Source organism: Grus americana, chromosome 3, assembly GCF_028858705.1.
Source record: "Grus americana isolate bGruAme1 chromosome 3, bGruAme1.mat, whole genome shotgun sequence".
NCBI lineage: Eukaryota > Metazoa > Chordata > Aves > Gruiformes > Gruidae > Grus > Grus americana.
In genome coordinates, this window is record NC_072854.1 from 66,317,686 (window position 1) to 66,340,585 (window position 22,900).

General features: G+C 38.1%; 1 protein-coding gene across 5 annotated transcripts in view; it reads left to right on the forward strand.

Annotated features, from left to right (window-relative positions):
• The window catches only part of ADGRG6 (adhesion G protein-coupled receptor G6), a 114,665-nt gene that overhangs the window by 5,610 nt on the left and 86,155 nt on the right, over positions 1–22,900 (forward strand). For all 5 annotated transcript variants that reach the window (XM_054819522.1, XM_054819521.1, XM_054819523.1 and 2 more), the window contains one exon: positions 742–842. In XM_054819522.1, the coding sequence (XP_054675497.1) occupies positions 743–842 (100 nt within the window). In that variant the 5' untranslated portion in view covers position 742. The remainder of the gene's footprint in view (positions 1–741; positions 843–22,900) is intronic.

Genomic DNA, 22,900 nt, shown 5'->3' on the forward strand with positions numbered 1-22,900 from the left:
CTGCCCACTATGGAGGACACATTTTGGTTTAGCCATTAAATGTCCTGTATGCTTCAAGGCAAAGGAAACTTTAACTTCGTGCTATAACAGATAAAAATTTTTATATAATTGTATTTGTTTTATTAAATAATAAAGATGGCCCTGACTTCACTGGCAGCACAGATGAGCCCCTAGATTTTGGCAAGGAAAGTTTCAGGATTTTCATTGAAGTTGTCAGCAGAAAATGTAGCTATCAAAATACTAGCACTGAAAAATATGGAAGGGCTGGTTAAGGGCAGAGGCAAATTCTCACCTACCATCTTTATATAGTTAATAACAAATATGTATGTGTATTATATGTATATTTAAACAGCATAAATGTATTTGTATATGTAAATTATGTAAATAGGTAAAGTAAAACTTTGCAATCTCAAAAAAAACCCCTACACCTTAACTCTTTCAGACTGTCACCATATGGGCTGCTTGTTTCTTTTACTGAAATACCACCCACGCTTATCTGCTTAGAAGCCCAGCACTGGCCAGTCTTCTGCTTTTTTGTCTGCTAAGAAGGACAACATCATTTCTGACCCTTTTTAGCAAGCGTAGAGACTTCTGCCTCTGTTTAAGCGACACTAGGGCCATCCATAATTGTCAAGGGCTACTTTATTTACTGCTGGTTAGTAGTTTGACTGACAACAGTATTTTCTCATTTTCTTGGCTTGTTGTAAAGCTCCCTGAATTCTTGCTCACTTTTTTCCACAGGATGTCTCATGTAAGTGAAATGTGGTGCTATCACTGGCGATGGAAGCTGCAGCACTGTCTCTGCTTGTTTACCACATATATTATATGCATGCAGCAAGCAGGTAAGTCAGCAAATTATCTTCTTGCTGAAATAAATGGTCTAGGAGCCAAAGTTTTGATGACTAAGGACTATGTTTACGTATGACTAAATTATGTACAGTATAATGTTTTGATGAAAATGATGCATTATAATTATTAGTTGTGATTTGATAGGTTGGGTCATATTTTCTGCTACTGATTAATTTTCTTTTTGTTGTTTTTTATCATTTTGCTGTTATTAATTGTTATTATTGTTCTGTTGACTTTGTTCTTTGAATTCTTGCATTTTGCCCTTCCTTTGGTTTTACCTTGTTAATACTTACCTCTCCTTTGAATTTCTTCTGGTTGCTGGAAAACTGCAAGTAATCACATAGTTCTTCCATTTTCCACAGTACTGTTTGTGCCTGTAGATTATGTATTCAGTAACTCTTCACTCTGATTCAAAGCTGTAAAATAACTGTAGTGTGCTTATTATTTTTAAACACTTTTATGGTTTGAATAATGGAAACATTCCTCAGCAAGCTATATGTACATAAGATAATCATACACTGTAAAGAACAATCAGTTTAAACTTAACATCATCTTGGTCTGTCATGACACTGGAGTACAGAGTAATGTAACACATTCTGACTGTTTTCTTTAAACATATGAATGAGAGATTTCATTTATTAAATGTCTTTTCCTAACCACTAGAGTGAAAAATATTTTAGGAGCTCCAACTGCTTTACTGGAAAAAAAAGCTTTGGAGTTTATTCTGGAGCATATGAAAATTTTGGAGCAGCTTGTATTGCTCAGCTAATTCCATATCAGATGGTTAGTTTTGCTGTTACAGACTTGCCATTGGAAAAAGGATGGTTTATATATAGAAAGAGTTTCTAGCTTGATATTGTTTTTTCTCTAAATAAAAAGTGCAGGTTTAAAAAAAAAAAACAACACCCTGCGCTTTTTATTTAGAGAAAAAACAATGCAGTAGCTGTGCAGTAGCAGTTTCCAGCTTCATGTCACAGTAATAGATGTTTTCCATTTCCATTAAATTATGTAGCCAGAAATGTACTTAGGACCCAGCTCTCACCCATGGCTCCGTTGCCTGATGGCCTTTGTGTCCCTGTCTTCCCGGGCCGTGCAGCTGCCATCTTCATCATAAAGTAAATCAGCAAAAAACTGCTCTAACTTACAGTTGCTGTGGGCTGTTATCTGGTGACTGGAACGTTAAGACCCAAAGACCATTAGTCTTTGATAATCCCTTTTATCAAAAGTTTAATTATTGAATGTGCAGGTGACACAGCAAGAGTAAGTCCCATGAGCCAGAAGGTCGTAGCCAGCGTGCTGTGAGGACAAAGCCAGCCGCAAGCTCATCTGTGCATTCAGCTAATCGCAGCCTACCACTGCTACCTGTGCCGGTACTGAACAAGTAGATGAGTCAAAAGGTCTATGTCAAACCCCACGGTACACTTCAACACAATCATATGTGCCCCTGGCTAACTGCTTCAGCAAAAAAGTGATTGGTGCCGTTGGATTGGTAAAAGCAGCCAAAGTGTTCCAGCTAATTTAGGCTCCTCTATTACAGTTACTGTCCGTGCTCCTTTCTCAGGCACTGGTTTGGCATGTAGGAGACTCAGAACCAGGTCTTTGATGGAAATTTGATCTCCATCAGAGACATGAACTTGAGTCTTTTACATCTCAAGTGCATGCCCCTGCATGGGGGATTTCTTTCTTGCTTCAACTGGAAAAGATTTGAAGTCTTCAAAACTTTCAATAAATGGAGAGGACATTTCCCTATCTGCTTGAATGATGAGTAGATAACTAAGGTACACTGGAAACACCCAGGTTCAATAGACAAATGTTTGCTGTTCAACAGTGAAAGAGATCATAGATAGTCTGCTGTTAATACTCGACTGAAATGAAAATGAGACATTTACGTTGACAGCAACCTGTCATTTGGCAGTACTTGCCTGTAGAGCCTCAGGGTTCATGTTTCTTTTTACGTTGACGTAAAAGCATAGGTTATGCTGCAGAATGGAGTCTTCTCATCTGTTCTTTTTGATAGAGCGAGGCAGACAAGGTAGGAAACACTGCTGCTTTTGCATTTTTTCTTTCGTGTTCTTAAAAGGTATTGGCCACTTTGGCTGTGGATTCACAGTAGAAATATCATAAAACCTGACATTCATCCAGCTTCACTAGTGAGCTGTAAGCTTAGAAAGCTATTGGGACTTACTAAGCTCTGCCTAGAGGAGGTTACGTACAAGCGAGGGATTAAGATCATCAGGTACAGGGTTTATGGATTATTTAAGGGGCTATTCATAAGGATAAAAATATTAGTCATGCAGTGACATGGAAAAAAATTGAAAGTAATAGTTTTATAGTTTAACTTGAGAAGAGCTATAGGACTTGGCCTGCTTTCAGAAACAAAGCTTAGGAGGAGGATTACACAGCAGAAAACTTAGGACAGGAGCAGGATGGTGAGAAGAGTATTTAGCTGCAAATTGGTCTGTAAGGTACTGACAAGCAGGTGCAGCAGTGGCATGTAATCCCAAAATATAGGTCTCATACCTCAGAGGAATCAATGGAGGGACTCTGACACTTTGTTGTGGTTTTACTTAAAACAAAAAGACAGAAAGAAATTATAAAAATGAAAAAATAAGTGATAAAAATGTGACATGTACTTTAGTAAAATCTTAGCAGCCCTGACTGTTTTGGCATGCTGGCTTCAAGTCACGTGTTGTGACATGGGGTGAAGTTCCAGAGCAGCTCAGTAAGCAACTTGACAGGTTTCCATTCCTGTCTGGGGTAGACGTCCCTCATGGTCTTGAGTGAGCCATTTAGCCGTGCCTCAGTTTCCCCACCTATAACACTGAGTCTTGCCTCCCTTGTAAACAGCTTGCCTGTCTTCCAGTGAAAGGACTGTATAGAAGCTGAGATGTTAGAGTGGTGGTGTTTAAAAGGGAATGAGTTAAATCCGCTTTTATCTGACATTCAGACATTCCTAACTTTTCTGTCGTATGTACATTTTGTTGGTTTCAGAGAGCCCGAATGAGAACAAAAAGAGTGAACAGAGTTCTGGAAAACATAACTAATGAGGGCAGACAGAAGGAACTAAGATTTTTTTGGTCTTGAGTAGGCAGAAGGGGGAATGCATAAGAACTGAGAATATTCAAAGAAATAGCTGCAGTGAGAAGTGATAGACTGATCTTTCTGGGCAGTTGAGAGGGCAAAAAGAATGGGCTTAAATTACAGCAGGATAAATGAAGGGAGGAGATCTCGTCGAAAGGTATAGATAGCAGTAGAATAGATTGCCAGGGAAGACTGGGGAATCTCAGTCCTTGGGAATGTATAGTAATGTCTGCCAGAAATCGTTTAAATCTATAGTCCTCTTTCCTGGGGGCTCAGATATATGTTAGATGATTTACAGATTTCCCTATTTTCTGTAGTGCATCCTTAATCTTTGTAGAATCTATTTTGGCTCAGTCTGGGAAATGAGGAGATCCATTGGAAACTGCACATCTCAGAATGAGAGTGCTTTTGCTGTGCTTACAAAACTGTGTTGGTGTTTGTCTTGTTGCAATGGCCTCATTTTTATCTGACATAAGAAAGTAGCAGCTCAGTATGGAAAGTAAAAATCGGTTGCTTCTGGTGTCTGTAACCTCACAAAGTGTTCAGTTTAGTAATCCCCTTGCTTTTCGGTTTTTCTGCTCTCATAGCAAAATGTCTAATGTTTCAACATTATTAATATCTCTTGGTTTTGACTGTGCTCTCTGTGGTAACCCAGGAGCAGAACTCGAGTTTTTTCGGTGACCTTAAAAGCAGATTCCAGTCTGCACAATTACTTTCCAATCTAGTTTTCAAGTGTCTTTTGTCATTTTGAGGAGATTGCAACATACTTCTAAGAGTTTTTACCTTCTTCTGTCATCAATAGATACATAAGAGTTAATAGCTGTTTTAAATATTGACTACCATGCAACCATATTTAGTTTTATTCAAGATGTGGAAAGTATTTATTTTAATAAAGCCATGAGTACATCTACAATTCTTATTACACTATTTCTGCATTATGACCCATACTGCTGTTGGCTACAGTCACAGTAATTCTGTGATAATGCCAGAGTAAGCATTTGTCCTTTTGTTCATCCATCAGTAAAACGCATTGGCGTCTGTAGACACATTTCCATGTCCTCAAAGGGCTTTAATCAATCCCCAGGAGCTCACGAAAGAGTAAGTTTCAGTTCTGTTACAGTCTCTGAAATTTTAATTTCATTTCTTTTAATGGTGATTCAAAACAAAAATTTGTGGTGTTTTTAGTTCATCAATAAAAAGAGAGGTGAGAAAAAGAATAAACCTGAAAGCAGGTCCTTCACCCCCATGGCTGCTAATAGTCTCCAATACAGGGTCATCTCTGTCTCTCATGCACCGTCATTGGGCTTGTGTAGATAAAGGAGGGATTAAAGTCGTCCCTTGTTCATGGGAGAGTTTCAGAGTGACCCTGCAGGCTCAGGAGCCTCCTAAGAGGTGGGAAGTATTGCTAACACCACCTGCGCTAGCAGCAAGAGTTAGTCACATTGCCATCTGCAAAAATGGATTGGGTTTTATCTTGAATGCCCTGAGTCAGGAAGTGTGTTTTTTCACCACAGACCCAAAGCTGCCTACCCCAGACAAGGGCCAAAGATCGTATCGCCAACCAATGATGAAACTGTTGTCAGCACATTCCCTTGTCTTCCTGTCTCTTACCATGTGCGCGGCACTAACCGAAGCGCCCAGACGTTCACACAGTCACTCGGCGCAACCCTCGCGTACGGCGGAGGATGATTTTATAACATTATATCTGGCGCTTTGTGAAATTTCTCCCATGGCCCCCCCAGGGTGTGAACGGGCGTGCGTGTATTGCTGAGAAGGGTAAATGTGACTGAGAGTGGTGCCCCTGGCTCGGGCACGGGAATTCACGTTTGTGAAAGTTAGGAAAAACTCAGAAAACCTAAAAAGTTTGAAATTGGTATTCAGTCTGACAGTTTCTTGCCTTACGCAGGCATACATACATCATGTGTAATTGAGAAATTAGTCAGAAGGAATCTGGATATTTAATGAATAGCTCCAAAGTATTTCTATTTTTTCCCTTTTCTCTGTTAGTCGTCTTTTATATTTTAATGTAGCTTAAGCAAAACAAATCAAAACCAATCCTTTATGTTCTGTTTACTATCTAAATTTCTGCTGGCTTGAGGCATGTGTTTAGAATTTCTGTTCATATAAATCTTGCAGAGAAAAGTTACTAGTTGGCTTCCTCGTATTTCCTTTAGTTGACAGTTCGTTAATTTAAAAGTAAATCGCTATTGGAATGAATTTCACAGGAAGCTGCCTCTCATTACCTCTGTTTACTTTTTTTTAGCTATAATTTTTTGATGGTTCTGATAATTCTTTTCCCTAAAGTGTTTGGACCTCGTTGCATTAACCATAACAATATTACCTTAAAAGCAGAGTGGGTTTTTTTTTTTACCTTCCTCTGATACACCCCTGTAGCCAAACTCAAATGGAATATCATGAAACATTACAGAAATTCAAAGATGACTAGGACCTTGTCTTACAAAGTCTTTGCGCTCCTTTATTAAAAGACAGGCTAAATAATGTACCTTTCTGTAAAGAATATACCTTTAAAGAAAGAATATACCTTTTGCTGAAGGTCTTATCTTTATGAACTGTAGATTTTAGTATCCATTTATAATTTTTTTTGCCTTATTTTTTCTGTTCACTGTTAAAAATTAAAAACATAGCCACATGACAATTTGTCAGTTTGTGAATGTTGAACGGACAATAAAAGTATCTAGCTCGGTGGTATATCCGACAATAGCCTCACAATGACTTGTGGCCAACTGGACTGTGCTTTACAAAAGGCTGCCTCTGATAGAGATTATGTAAAGAAATGCATTCTTTATGGTACTTGTCCGTTGTTCTCAATAAAGCGAATGAACATTTTAGAACAAAATGAGTTTCTGTCTCATTAAACAACTGAAGTCTTTGCAAATCACTTTTTTCTCTTGTGGATTAGTAACGTGAGAAATGTTGCATCATGAATTGAAGGTCTTAACAGGAATAGAACAGTTTTCCAGATAAAAGTTCCTTACATGTAAGTCTAGCAATTGTGTGACATCCATTTTAGTATGTATTACAATTAATACAGAGCAATTAAAATGGTTGATTTCATATACCACTGGGCCTTTTAGAAGTGAGTGATTACCACTGTAAAGTCAGCACTTGTCAATTAATAAGGGCTGATCTTGCAGATTTTGGATGTGTACTGTTATGTCCATGATTGTTTTGCTAGAATATTGGATTTGCTTACTTAATGAGATTGCTTAAGTGATTTGCATAAGGTGTAACATGCAATGTTTGCTAGATCAAGGCCTCAGTTATCACTGCCTAATAATTGAAATGTTAAAATTTGCATTTTTATTACAACCACAGCACAGAGATGTCTGAGGCAGATATACTTACCCCATGTATTATGTATGCACAATACTAAAATGAGGAAAAACATATATGACTTTTATTTTACGAGAATTTGAAAAAAATGAAGTGAAGGAATTTTACCTACAATTCAGTAAGAAAATAAGAAGAAAATAAGAAATAAGAAGACCCACCTGGAAAATTACATTCCTTGTTAAGATCGTGTCTAGAAATACCTCTGATTAAATAATTCACCTGTACTGATTCAGAATTTCTTCCTGTCATCGTGGAAAAAAAAAATCTCTCCCATGAGAAGAAAATAAAGTATTTCAGCTGTAGACTGTAAATGTTTTCTACAGAGTTAACTAAAATATTAGTGTAATAATGATAAATTACATCAGAGAAGTATATCCCTTGCTGTGATATATTGAACCAAAACTACTTTTCCTGCTGTAAATATGATAATATAGGCAGTCGTATCAAGGAAAGGCCGGGCTTCTAGAAACACCTCTTGTTTTGTCTGGACTCAGTGCCCTCTGGTTTGCTCAGTTCCTGTAAATGACAGACTAAGCTCTAATTCTTGGTACAGCACAGGAAAATTAAGTGCATAATTCATAGTTAGAGTTCTGCTTATGTAGTCTGGCCTCCAGGTATCTAATTCATTTTATTGGCCTTCTCTTGAAGAATCAAGCCACTTGCCACTCTAAACCAAACTCCAGTCATAATTTTTTGGTACCACTATGAACTTGTACTCCTTTTTTCTCATCTTTCATGTTGTCATTTTTACCCTATTTTCTGGCACAACAGTAGCTTGAGCAGTACATTGACTGTTTTCAATTTGTTAGTTGGAAACAATTTTGCTAATTGTTGTCAGGATTTCAGCCCCCAAACATGCTCAACAATTCCTGTTCTGTGAATTTTCCTTTCAGCAATTTCTGAAATTTTCCATTATTTACTAATTTGTCCAAATTCCAGTGTAGCAAATAGTCACTTTTGACAAGAGAGGCCACCACGGTGGTAACTCAGATTAATACTCCAAAACTACAGCTATATCAATGAAGATGTAAGATAGTTAGTATTCTATAGAAGTGTCAGCATGGTATATTTTCAGAGAACATATTTTCTGAAAGTTCTTGTAGACTGAAAAAGTGTGTGTTGGAAAATATTTTGCTCTTTTAAAGAGTGACAGAAAGTTAGTTCCCATTCTTGAAACCACTTATTTTCTGGATATCCCCAAAGCAGTTCAACTGTCTTCCAGTATATTTTAAAACTGCTTTTTCAGGGATAAATATCTGCAAGAGTTCGCTTTTGCAGAAGACAGGGTAGATCCATGAAAAGATCGTCACACAGCTAACCTAATTTTTGAAAGGATACAATGCGATCAGAGTTTTTCCAATTCCAGCTTTTTCCCTCATGAATATGCTTCTTAATGGGTATCAGACAGAAAACTGCAACTCCCTATCTCGAACAGAGTTTGTTTTGTTCAGATGCATGCTCTGGCTTCTCACAGCTCTTCTCATTAAGAGCTGTGCAGTGACAAATCCATACTATGAAGCTGAAGTCATTTTTTTATCAGAACTTGCTTTTTAGGTGGAGAAAAAGATCTCATGGTTGAAGTTGTCACAGAGGCATTTGTACAAGTCCCAGTCCTCAGTGATTTCTGTTTTGTGGTGTGAGAAGTGAGGGGAGGTGTGGGGTTTGTGGGGTTTTTGTTTTCTCATTGTCTTGAATTTACAGGAAAGGCTTATAAGAGGGTATAAAATTTAAGCCTTTTACTGCTTTTTCTTTTAATTCTATGTCTAAATATTTTCCAGTTCCAAAGTATGTTAGTCATATATTGTACTGTACTTTGCAGAAACTGGAAGTACACAGGGAATGCTGAAATCACCTTGCCTGCTGAGTCATTAAACATACGCAAAGGAACACCAATATTGCGTCTCTCCTACTGAAATCTAAAATAACGAAGAATTTTCATGCTGGGTATAGGTGTCCATCTATCCAATATTTTGAATAACGTGTCACCCAAATTGTGTTCAACTCATCGTGGATTTTAACTTTGGTTTAGAGAATTCTTGTATTTCAGGAAATCATATCTGTAATATACATACAAAAATAAAAGGGTGAAATGCCAGTGTTGAACAAAGGCATCGTTCATACAATGAGTTAGAAGTTGTGGGGTTTTTAAAAAACAAAATATTGTTTGACTGATAAAAATATTTAAAGGAAGTGTAACTATGAAAAAATTAGCCCCTCCCTTCCATGTGTAAGCCTGGTACATCAAATGTGCTGTGCGCACCAGCTGCTCGGGTTACAGTTTATTATGTAACTCGTTTATAAAATGTAGGGTTTTTTTCTTTGATCTGACAGATTTTGGCAGTATATTGTTTCCATGATGTCCAATATTTTGATCTTATTTTGAATTGGGTATGCTTCTGTTAAAATCTTGCCACTGGAACTGGCAAAGACGTTGTACACCACCACCACCACCACCACCAGTCGGGGCTTCCCTCTCTGTCTCTGCCTATGGGGAATTACTCTTCTGTTAAGTGATTATTTCCCTGCATTGCAAATGAATTGCATTTAACCCTTCCACGTTCTCAGAAGGGTCTCAGTGAAAGTCAAAATGGTAGAAGTAACATTGGTGTAATAATAATTTTTTCTCTCTGCTGGCACATTGCAATCAGAAGGTAGTAGTGAGGATTAAAAAGGCAAACACCTCTCTTTATATACACTCCCTCCCTCTAATAAAATCTGCGCATATTTTTCACATGAGGGTAATATCAAATGAGTGGTTTCTAAGTCCTTTGACAAACACTAGTAACTTAGAAGTTACCTGCAAATAATGTATGTCTGGCTTATTCAGTTGTCTTTAGTTTTGGGTGGTTTTCTTCCCCTCGCTGTCAGTAGTGTTGATGTACGCGATACAAGTATTCTCTGTTAGGCAGCTCCTTTGACTACTACCCTCAACAAAAGTATCTGAAGTTGTTCTACATTGCTTATAGCATATCAGAATTGAGTGACTGGCAATTTAATTATATAATCAATAGCTAAACTCAAGATCTTTGAAAAAAATTGCCTATTTTCTTGTGCTTGGCTGCATAAATCTTTTCAGAATAGCACATCATAGCAATGGAATGTATCAGATGCCAGAAATGTAGCTGAGAAGAGTCCAGTTTTTAAAGCTATTGTTTTCAAAACATTTATCTTGCTTTATCATCTTAATCAGTTTTCCGATGTAATAAATATTGTCAATTTGAAGGAGAAAATTACAATGTTAAATTTAAAATTTCACCATATTTTCCTATTTCTACAAAGAATTCATTTTCTTAAATAAACTGAGATGTTTTTCAAGAAAGTAAAGAAAAAGAGCTCTCATTAATAACGTGATTGAAAAAATAATAAAATAAATTCATAGCAAGCATGCCATTTCCTTTCTTATACTTAGGAATGGTGAAGTTGAGACAAATCTGCTTTAACCTTGAAATAGTTTTGCACAGCTTTTGGAATAAGATAAGGAAACTCTTCAGTAAATGTTCAACAATATATATATTCTAGTGGTTCCTCCATTTTAACTGGATGGCATAACATTGATTTTTATTTGGTCCCTCCAAAGTCAGTACAAATTTTACAGCCCCCTTAAATAAGAGCTGAGATACATCACTGTTGGGCACTTCTTAAAATCCCTCCCCAAATATCCAAATAGAAACTATTTGGAAGTTGGTGTCTTGGCCAAACAATATTGTTCTGTCAGAGGAAGCCAAGGTTCTGCCCCATGCCTTTAAATGATCTGACTTGCATGGTGCTGTAGCATTGCTGGTTGGTGCTCAGAAAGGAAAAAGGATTAAAGAATGAAAGAAGAGCTGCTGTGTACACTTGGCAGCGATTATATGTTGTAACTTGTGGGTTTTGTCTGCAGATTACTGTGATCTCAGCCAGTAATGCTTGAAGTGGTAGAGGGTTTTGTATTCTGCTTTTTGTCTGTGTAATCCCTATGTCATGTGAATCCTGACTTGGTACTTAAGAATTGACTTGAGCTCCAGCAAAAAACTCAATTGCACACTGTCCTAGAAGGACTGATACTGAGAGACTTTTTTTCCAGCACTGTTCATGCTTTATGCAGGACCCTGTACCATTTGCAGGAGCTCGAAGCACCTCAGATTCCCAGAGATTCAGTGGGAAACAAGCATTCTCAGCACTCCCAAAAACTGAGCCGAGGAGAAGATTTTTGCTGTATCACCCTCTTTTCCACTAGGTTTACTGCATCTTGCTGGGGATTGTTCAGTAACTGGCAGAGCCAGTTAAAATATCATAAGAAATTTGTGTTTCTATCCATCCATCCATAATCTGCCTGGTTGTTAATCCCAACACACATAGGAAAGTTTTCTTTTTCTTCTTTAAATGGATTGCTTTTGATTAGAGTGGCATGAAAGATTTTTTTGAGCTTTCCTCATATTTTACTGTAGCATGTGCGTTTCTAGTGAGAAGTCAGCTCAGCCTGGCCACAGTTTTAATCTTTAGGGTGAGGTCTGCAATGCTTCTTATCTTAGTCAGCTACTGTGTTTATTCACTTGAAATATGTGAAAATCTGAAGAAACATCTATTAGCAGGGATCAAGCCAAACTACACACAAACACAAAAAATCTGGTTGTTTAGCAATTCGTGGTGTTTCCCATTAGATTTCTGTTAGCTTTCCTTTGCAGAATTCATTGTAAGGAATGATACAATGACAGCAGAATGGAAAATAATCTTGCAAATTTTAAAAACAAAAAAACTAGAATCTGGTCATCAAAACATGAACGTTGTGAGTCACAAACATAAAACACTTAATAGCAGTTAGTGGAAAATTAAAGGAAACATTTTTTTTTCCCTGCCAAGAAGCTCTTCTGTGGTAACTGCAATTTGTTCTTTATAGGTTGTCATAATTTAATTGTCTTCAGGTTTGTAGTTCTTTTTTTTTTTTTTTTAATATTGGCCCTCACAATAGTTCTCATAAACGGTCCCCATTAGTCCTTTTATATCATTCCTCATAAAACTTAGGGTGTTGGAATGTAAACTTAGAAGTATGTACACAAACACCAACTGTAACAAATATCATGATAATCAAATCCTGTGCAAATAGACTTTGTATGGCCGAAGCAGTCTATACATTCAAGAACCAGTTACCTGAAATGCAAGGAGATAATCTGCACCATTAGATACCATTGTTGGGCTATACTTACCAATTTGTCAACAATTATGAAAAACACTGAAGACCAATATGCCCAGTCTGAACACTGATCTGGTTAATATGGTCCCATATGGACCTTCCTTGGGGTTATGGTGTACATTACACATGCAGAGTTTTCAGTAAGATTAGCAATTCACCTGCTGTATTTTTAAAGTTATAATGCAACTCCATGAGGGTTGTCCCCTTAAAGACATATAATATAAATGTTAAATAGTAATAATGGTGGCATTTTATTATTTTTCTCCATGTAGCCTGATCTTTCATAACTAGTATTAGTTAGCATCATCATATCTCACTGGAGAGATATTGTCTGGATGTAGAATCGACCATTACCCTGTGCTTGTGTACTGCCATAAATAAAGTTAGTTGAGTTGTTCTTTGGCACTACTTTAAAAATACAATTAATATAAATTATATGTGATAAAAATGTCTATAAAACATTATATGTTTATGCTGCAACTTAAACTTTAATACAGCTAAACTGTTGGAACAGTTTAAGGACAAATATCCACACGGAAACACGTTAATGTGTATATTTGGATTGTGCAGGTGGATCTCCTGTGCTGTCTGTGAGTGCTAACAGATTTATACGTCTAGCCCAATAGCACAGAGCCTTTGTCCACAGTTTAAGTAAATTATATTCTTGAGTATGGGCTGCTTTGGTCATGGAAAAATATATCTGTATGAGGCTTGAATGAATGTTTTTTGTTGTGAGCACCTTTTTATCAGCAGCAATATGAGAGTTTTGAGTGAATATCCAGGCTCCCAATTGCATATGGATATTGCTGTTTCCCGGTAATTTATCTTTTCTAATTATGACACAGTATGTTTATTTCTGAAATTTCACATGCTGTTAAATGTCCCTTACTTGTCTGTTACTGCTTTAAAGTAACACAACCCTTCATTCTTACCACTTTGGACAGAGAGTAAGGCATTTACATTTTTTTACTTTATAATAATTTCCTGTCTTATGTGGAGGTGAGAAAAAGATTGGGATTCAGCTAGTGAACCAAAATTGAGAATGATAATCTAGAATCAGCACTCGCTCCTGCAGTTGAAATGTCAGAAACCTGTGTGGTGGAAATAAAGGCATAAACCAGGGCGGCAGGTTTCCTTTGATTGTCACACAGTGGCAGTTTTTAAAGTTTGACTTATTTTAAATAACAGAAGAAAGCTTTAGGAAGACAACGTTATAAAGACGGTACTAAGGCTGGAAAGCTGGCAATTCAATAATTTGGAAATAACAGAATTTAAGAATTCAGGTTGCCTATGGAATTTTCTGTTTTCACATCTACTGTGATGATGCAGGCTTTAATTACAAAGTCACCTGCTTTTTGTCATTGGCCTCCAGCTTTGTACAGAGCAGACGTACTGTGAGGCTGAAAACAAACATGGTTTGTAAGGCCTTTACTTAATGTGTGGCCAGAGGTAGAATATGTATGCTAAATGAGGCGTTGGATTGCAAGAAGATCTCATGGCTAGGGTGGTGGAAGACTGTGCTAGAAAACTGAAAGCTGTCTCTGAATCTTGTTTGCTAGGGGCGGCTGAGCAAATGAATTTCATGGCTGTCTTTTAATATGTCTCATTTTCTGTGCCTAATTTAAAGCTATAGAATGATTTGCATCTATAATTGCAATTGAAGTGAATAGGAACTGTGTTTGACTACATTAACCTCTATATAATGCTGCAAATCAAGAATAAGTTGGGTCTTGCATGTCTGAAATGTCCACCCAATGTCAGAGGATTCTTCCAATCTTGATATTCCCCGCCTACCCTTCTGTAAAATGAAATTAGGATTGCTTCTTCTCTCACAGTCATATTGTAAGTTTTAAATTAATAACCATTGGAGAAATGTTCAAATGTTGTACTAGTGAACACCACAAGAAGAGCTCACGAGGAAATCAGTGATTGTGTCTCAAGAGAGGGCTGGAATTTCTGCAAGGCTGAGGGTCACACATCGAAGAACGGAGGTAAAGCAGGATACTGAAAAGTTGCTTATTTCATGGGATTTGTCCTTCCTGTGCACTGAATGAGGTCCTGCAAAAACGGTAGTGTGTGATTATGTAATTGAAGATTTTTTTTTTTTTCAATTATCTATGCGCAAAGGCCAAAGGAAGGTTAAGTCTGGCATTTCCTAACTTCAATTGTCCTTGATTGTGCAATCCTAATGGTGTCTGCATGGTTCTGGAAGGGGTTTATAATGTTGGGGTGTGTGTGTATATGCAGATAAAGATATAATTACTGTTAGAGATGCTTACTTAGAATTTTAATTTAACCTGTATAAAGAGCAAAAAATCTTGTTAACAAAATGTTATTTACTTATTTTTCTTGTTTTGTGAATTCTCACTTAATCAGGATGTTCACCATATTTTTGATACAGTTTAAGGAAGTGAGATTGACAGTGACTGGAGTAATCAAGCCACTTCACTGTGAAGCAGTTTGCTTAGGAGTAGAACTTTCCTTTTAATTTAATTATTTATTATGACCCAGCAGTTAGAACAATAGCAGCCTGGTTCTGTACAACCTATATAACGCTAGAACATAGTACTTCATAATGGAAAAGAAAAAAAAGAACAGAGGTATTCTGTTGTAGTACTTTCTACATGCTACTATCACTTGTAAGATATTTTTTCTCTTTTAATTTTTTATTCCATCCATAACTTTAAGGAGATTTCTGTATACATATTTGAAATATGTCCTTTCTCCATCTTCTTCAATGTTCTTTCTAGGGCAATAATGTGCAAATGGAGATTTTGTGGGATTTGGGGTTTGGGGTTTTTTTGTGTGTGTGTGTTCTTTTTTTAAGGCACTGGAATTCTTTCTTTATTGGTGATTGATCTGTGTTGTCCTGTTGGAAAAAGAAAACAAAACACTTTGCATTTGGAACAGAGGATTCAGTGTTACACTTAGCAAAAGGGAGACAAGAAAGTATCTATCTAGAGAAGAGATGTTAAGGCTTCTACTTCTGCAGTTCTAGTTTCTGGAGGAGTACTTGGGGAATGTTGGAGTCTGGATGAGTAGGTCCTATGTGGACTGAGATTTGAATGAAGGCAGCATTTTGCTAGGAAGTGGGATTCTCTGAAACACATAAAATCTTTCTGTGTATACGAAGTAATGGCAGGGTGCCCAGAGCTTTGTGGAAAGATGCCTACTTCTTCAGCAATAAATAAAATAAGTAAATAAATAAACATATTTAGTGAAGGGTAGGATATCTTTGATGTGAAGTTCTTCTGCTAGATGAAAGACTGCAAATGGCATGCAGTGCCAAGTATCCCCCTGCTTCCTTAGCACCTTTGCTGCCAACATCCTCAAAAAGAACAAGGATTGTAATCCTTAAGACATCAGAATTGAAAAAGGATTTCCTTTAGAGCTAAAGTTGTTTTTCTTACCCTCCAGACATGTGGCTAGTGGTAGGATAAAACAAGTCTTCCAGAAATTAAGAAATGTTTAATAACTGTGGCAGTTTTCGGATTACAAGTCATCAAATAATTTAATTTTCCTGTAACCATGGACAAGGTCCTGATGCCCATCTGCCCTTGGAACAGAAGTAGATCTGTTACTGGTTTAAGCCAGGGGTCCAAGCAGCCCAGCGTTCATAGATGAGCACCTGGAATACAAGAGTTAAAATAAACCTATGTACATGATGCTTCTCCTCAAAACTCTCCCAGTCTTCAACTGTTTCCATTTTGGGAATGAAAATCTCACTGAGGCTGGTGTGGCTTGCCTGTTTAGTAGTCTGCAACGGATTGCTGCCAACTAGTTGCCCGCTCTCCCTTTGAACTCACACTTCCACGGTTGTCCTCAGGCAGGGAGTGCCATGTATCCACTTCCCACTGCATGAAGAACCACCTTGTTCTCCTTACTTTGAACCTGGCTTCTGTAACGAGGGGCCACCAAGTGAAGACAGTGAGTTACTCCTGCTCTCCCTTTTCCCTGTCACCAACGTTGTAGACCTTTGTCAGATCTCTCTTAAATCATCTCTTTCCCAGCTTGAGGAGTACTTGACTACTCTCTCAATTGCCCTGACCATCCCCACTGAGTACCTCCACCCAGATATCCTCTGCCTGTGGCCTGAGGGCTTAATTTAAGCCCAGGGTAGGACACCCAGACATGCCCTGGGCTGTCAGCTAGCTGGGAACAGCAGGAGCCGGGTGGCCCATGATGGGGGAGGACCTGGGAGCCAGGGCAACCCTAGCGCAGACAGGGCCCTCCCTGACCAGGTGCAGTCCCACCATGCCTGAGTCAGGTTAGCAGACAGGGTGAGGCAATGAATCAGGTCCAGGGTCCACCCAGGGAGTCGGGTCAGAAACAGATAGAGACAAGGCCAGAAACAGATACACCTACAGCATATGTCCAGCAAGAAGTGGAAGCTAATTAAGGGCTTTTAGTGCACTCAGGGTACTGTCACACTTATCTACGTTGAACTTTATTTATCATTTTATTGCCTAGTCAGTCTGTCTTATAGGAGACTCATTTTTCAGTTCTTTACAGTTTGTCTTCAAGATATCTACTCTCTGGAGCAGCTTTCTATCATCAGCAAACTTTGTCTGTACTCTTCTACTGCTTTTCCAGATACTTTCTGGATATGTTAAGTAACGTGGACCCCAGCAAAGACCCCTGTGGAACTCTGCTGGTGACTTTCTTGCCTTTTTACAGCTTCACATGTGCTCATATGCCCTACCTCTTAACTAGTTATTTATCTAAGCCAGAACCTTCCTTGTTATGTAGTGGCTACTTAGCTTCCTTTAAAGCCTTTGGCGAAAGTCTTTGCCAGAAACTTTCTGGATATCCAAGTGAACTCTGATGTCAAATGGGTCACATTTACCAACATAGCACTACTGAACCCTGCAGAGAACTCCAAGAGGTTTGTAAGACAAAACGTCACTTTATAGAAGTCATGTTGACTCTCCCAAATAGAATTTATTTATCCAGGTGTCCACTAATTCTAGCATTTCTTATACCACATATCCTTTGTGGTAGCCAAGGCGCTGGTCTGCTCAGTGAGAAAAATAAAATTGGAGTAAACCAGTTTTACCTGACTGCCAGTTACTGGCAATCTTTACAGGTGTTAACATTATTAGCAAATCTTCAGAATGTGTGACTTGTAATTACACTGCTGATCCAGTGCTCTAGACTAAGACTGTATCTTCCGGAAATGGGCTCAAAAATAATAGGATGTGTTTGATCACGTTGACAAGCAGTGGAAAGGACTGAGCGGTACTTCTAGTACTTTATTAAAATGTAATGAAAGGTTTAGGCAGCTCACTTGAGTGGTGGTTCCTCATTATGATTTTGTCCTAGAGCCACTCTTGCAGCTCACAACTGTGAACATTAGCAGAAGAACCTTTTCAATTGCAGTGAATAGCTAGATCACAGTGTGACCATCTTGAGGAAGGAATCAAATGTCTGTTTTTCATATAATGCTCCCTCAGACTGTGAAGGGGAGAAAAAAACCCGTCATCGGAAGAAAGAAAGCATGAATTTCTGCTTTCTTCTGAAATGCAGAAGAGACAGGAGTAAACTAAAATGCAGAAGGAACTGAGTCTGCAATTCACCATATATTCTATATGTTCTATCTCACAAATTTAGAGACAGATGTGTTACTCTGCACAGTGCAGATCTGGTAGTCATGGGACTCACAGTCCTACCTCTCCCTGAAAGGATGGAGCACTTCTGCATATCCTCATATTGACTTGGATATGGCCACATGAATAGAATAGATTGTTTCTTTTTGATGGGCAGTTGAGAGATCAGCTAGTTCAGAGATCAGAGGGTTTTATACCTTTCCATTTGAAAGACTACACAGAAGTCAGTTCTAAGTGGAAGGTAACACTGTTGTGCTACTTTTGTTGTTTTAGTAAACCTAGATGCCAAGAAACTTCTGATACTATTACTTCCTGGAAAGTAATTGTTTTCTTAGAACAGGAAGGCTTGTAGCTTGTAAATGAAATAGCAAGGTTTGCATTTGAAGAGAATAACAAAATTGGTTTAAAGCAGATTTAAGTATGAGACAAAATAGCGTGAATGAGAATACCCAAATGATTTAATGTATTTAAATTATTACACATTTAAATTCTTTTGGGCTGTCAGCATTACAATTGGAACAGTAGCCTTTCATACATTCCACTTTACAAAATAATAGATATATATACAGATAGTGGGCATGATTCATAGCTAGAACGTCTAAGAGTTCTTTTAAAATTAATGACACTACTGATGTGCAAGGGTAGTCTCATGGGCAAGAAGGCAGTAGAAGTATGTCTCTTTATACCTGCCTACTGTCTTGTTTAGAATGTTTTTTCCACATTTCTATTCTAAAGTTATATTTTACCACTCTAAATGCCAAAAAGGAGGAAAATCATGTACTTCTGATTATTGTAATATATTTCCAATATACCTGTTTTCCATAGTATCTGCAATGTTTACCATCACTTTGACTTCTTGAGGTTAAGAATTTCTGTACTGGAACTACCATTTTCTTATTGTCACTGTCATTTGCCATGAAATAATACATTTCACATTGCATCTGTGCTGAGAGTCACGGATTACAACCAGAACAAGGTGATGTCCCATTATAGCTCCTGTTTTGGCTTTTGAAATTAAACTGGGCCTTTGGTTAGTCTTGGAGACACAGTGCTGGGAGCTGGACCAGCTTCAGGCAGAGCAGAGAGTTGCTTTGAGCAGAAGTCTGCTATAGGCAGCAGAGCAGCTGTAGTCCTGCTATGTACGGCCCAAGGTGGCCTTGCTGCTACTAAAGAAGGAATGTGACTGTGTGACTCGTACTGGAGGAGGTGGGCTCATCCCTGCAAGCAGCAGCAGTGACACCTCATACTGATGAAAGCAGTAAGTGGTACAAGGTTGGCTTTCCAGACCTCTCATGACAACTCTCCATCGCACCTATATCGCTTAATCTACTCTGTCCCTTTTATTTCGCTGGAGCTGCTTCATCACAGCCCTTTCTCCACAGACAGGCAAAATAAGATCATTCTTACTCTACTGAGAAGATTGGAATGTAAGCATGGTGGTGTTTATTTTTGTTGATTTGTCCCATTTGGAATTTGGTATGATCAGCTGTTTTAGGCTACAGTATTCATATTTTTGTCTCTGTTATCATTTTGCATTCATTTTGTCAGTAGAGTCAGCCTCAAAGGTAGCACTTGTGAACAGCCGAGAAGCTTGAAAAGGAAAGGTGCAATTGTCTGTCTGCTCATTAATGAAAGAAGACATTTCTGGCAAAGGCTTGCAATTCATACCTGGCAATGAATCTAGGAGTTGCCTGATTACTTACAAACAACCCTCTGCCATTTCCATAACTAAAAACTGCTTAAAGTTGCTGCTGGCACTTCATTTTAGTTAAGTTTGGCGTTCAGGCTGGAGCAGATTTACCAGATAAGCCAAAAAAGTGTTTAGCCTGCCAACATTACTACCACATAGTGCAGCGTGTGATTCAATACTGGAAGATGCGGTCACAGTTTCATGGCTGTTTAGATCAGGATTACATCAACCTTTTGTTTCCTTGACATGGCATATGCAATGGGTTTGTTTCCTTGGCATTGCATACGAGTGGGTACCTAAATGGGTCTGTTGAGCATTGTTGGCCTTCCTCATCGGGAAGGAAGGTACTTTGCCCAGCTGTGTCCTAGGCAGACCATCAAGCAGTGCTCTGCCATTTTCATAACTGATCCAGACCCGGCTAAAGAAAACATGCAAGCAGTTACCATCTGAGCTAGTATAAGAATTTTCCTTCTTGTAGCTGTTGCAGCCTGATCATAATGACTCAATTATCACATGCTATAAAATGCTGTAATTGCTGTTAGTACTGTATACTGTCAGAGCCTGTTTTGGCTGTTCTGGCCGAGTAGTCTTGAGACCGAATACAGGAGGGGATGGGGACTGCCTGGATGGAGAAACCCCTGCAGTCATGAGTCGCAGGACACCTGTCTAGCACACCTGAAGGCTTTTCAGACTACAGATGGATCTCCAGCACTCTGCCTCACCACAGAGTTTACTGCACAGTAACACTTAAGAAAACTGCAAAGAAGAAAGAAGATATCAGAATTCCTGGAAAGCTGTTTGGATGAGGAATGCAGTTGTTATTAAATAAGACTGATTTTTTTTTTCCCTCCAAATATATTGTTTTGTTGAAACTGAAAAGTATGTCAATTTTAAAGAAAATTTCATATAGATTTTTTTATCCTGTCAATGTTGTCATGGTGGAGAAAAATCACTGCTCTGAAAATTCAAGGCAAAGTGTTGAGTCACTTTTGAATTGACTTCAATATTTAAAAAAAGGTTTCCTAAAAGTTTTAAAGACAATAACAATGAAATGTTTTGATTCACTTAAAGTGATTTATTTGATATTATTTTTCAGAATATTTTTTGAAGAAGATTTCTTAATTTTTCCATTTTTTGGAAATCAGATTTCCTGTCTAGTTACTCCTATGCTATTTATTCTCAGGAGGTCCAATTAGCAGCTATCAGGTTTTTGATCTTCCAGTTGCGACTTTGCTAGACCAAATTAACATGTCTGGATCAGCTGACAGGATATTAGGTCCATATTAGATTTAATACCTGCAGGTATTAAAAGATTTCTTGACTCTTCTGTGCACACTGAGGGAGAGCTATACTGAAGCTATCCTGAACCACACTGAAGACTTCCCTGTTGGTTTGCACACACTGCTCAGTAACTTTCACAGAAAAACTTGAAGTAATTGGTGCTAGTGCCAGCCCTACAGCTACTAAAATAGATTTAATACATTTAATTTCATAGGAACTAGGAGATCTGGAATAGCCCGTCTCTTAAGAAAGTAGGTGCAATAATTCTTTAACTCTTGGGCAGCAGCTGTTTGGCAGACCTGGGCACTAGGGTCAACTGGAGTAAGTAGAATAGGAAGGAACACTTTCCCTAAGGAGCTCTTTATATTGACTATATCTTAGTTGAGCTACTAGCTGAGAGTCCTTGATAGAAGAATCTAGAAGAAAAAGAACGTAAAGTCAGTAAGTTTTATTGACTGAACTCTTGACCAAAGACCTAGTCTTAACAAAGTGGATCTGTCATAAATCAAAATAAAACTCAGATGATCTGCCTAAAAATTCTGCCATTCCTGCCACGGGAGTCTACCATAGTTCTAGGCTTAGTCACTGACTTCTGTTGAAGCAATAATGCTGTCACAGGACTGTAGCGAGGTGGATTTAGGTCGACATTACAGCATGCAGAATACAATGACTACTTGGTTATGCACATAGTGTGAAAGGAATTGTTTAATTTTTCTTAGTAGACACTATGGTCAGGGTGAAAGGCAAGACTTCCTTTATTTCCTGTTTACACAGACTCTATCCTCTTTACTCTGTACTTCTTAACGATGGTTTTGGACTCTTTCTCCTTCTTCCTTAGTGCTCTGACAGCCTGTCCAGCTTAGTTCTCCCACAACCGTGATATTGGACTAATTTCTGCAGAGCTGTTATGAAATCATGCATGACTCATTCTTCTCTTGCTTGCACGAGTGAAATAAGCCCACTAAAAAAAAATCTCGCCATGGCATGGGAAGAAACACTTACCAACTTGTTAAGTATGTTGAGTTGTGTTTTAGCAGGTCTGTACAGTGGGTTCCAACCTATACGTTGCAGCATTAATATACAACTTCCTAATTCCTACCCATAGGACGGTCTAATGGACATTTTGGAATATCCTTGCTCTCAGGATGCAGTATATAATATTCGGAAGGAGATACTATTAGGAGAAAGAGAGGGTCAGATACAGCCCTCACTGGTTTTTCACCAGGCTTTGCCTGCTTTTTTCTGTTCCACCCTTGTGTAAGTATAATGATATGATCATTTAAGCAACAAAAGTGGTGTTATGGTGTGCCTTCCCTTATTTTCTGTGTCTGTAGCCTTCCTATCATGACTCTGTGTTACAGCTTGGACTCACCAAACAACAGTTAGTTCTACGTTTTTAGGCCACTTCTTGCCTTTTCTGACACTACCTCTATGGAGGTAATGTATTAGCCCAGATTAAGTCTTGCATTTGTATTTTTCTTTCCTTCCGCAAATGTTCTGTGATCTGCTTCATTATCTTACAGTTTTTATCACTTTCTGTATTCAGATAGAAGTTGGAGGGACAGGGCAACATTGGTGGAATGATTTGTCAGATAACTTTTACTTTTTGTTTGTGCAAATTTTCTCTTCATTCTGTATGCCTGGCAGGGACCACCTTGAGCGATGATTCAAAACTAGCACTGTAGATTTATGAAGTAATAAGAACTTTCTCCACTCTGTTGCCTGATATTTTCTGATCAGATATTATAATCATTCATAGGTAGTATGCTTTCCATATAAAAAATTGCCACGCTTAAGGTATTCACCTCAAGCAACTTTACTATCTTCACACACAAAGTTCAACAGAAATAAAAAAGTAGGTCATTTATT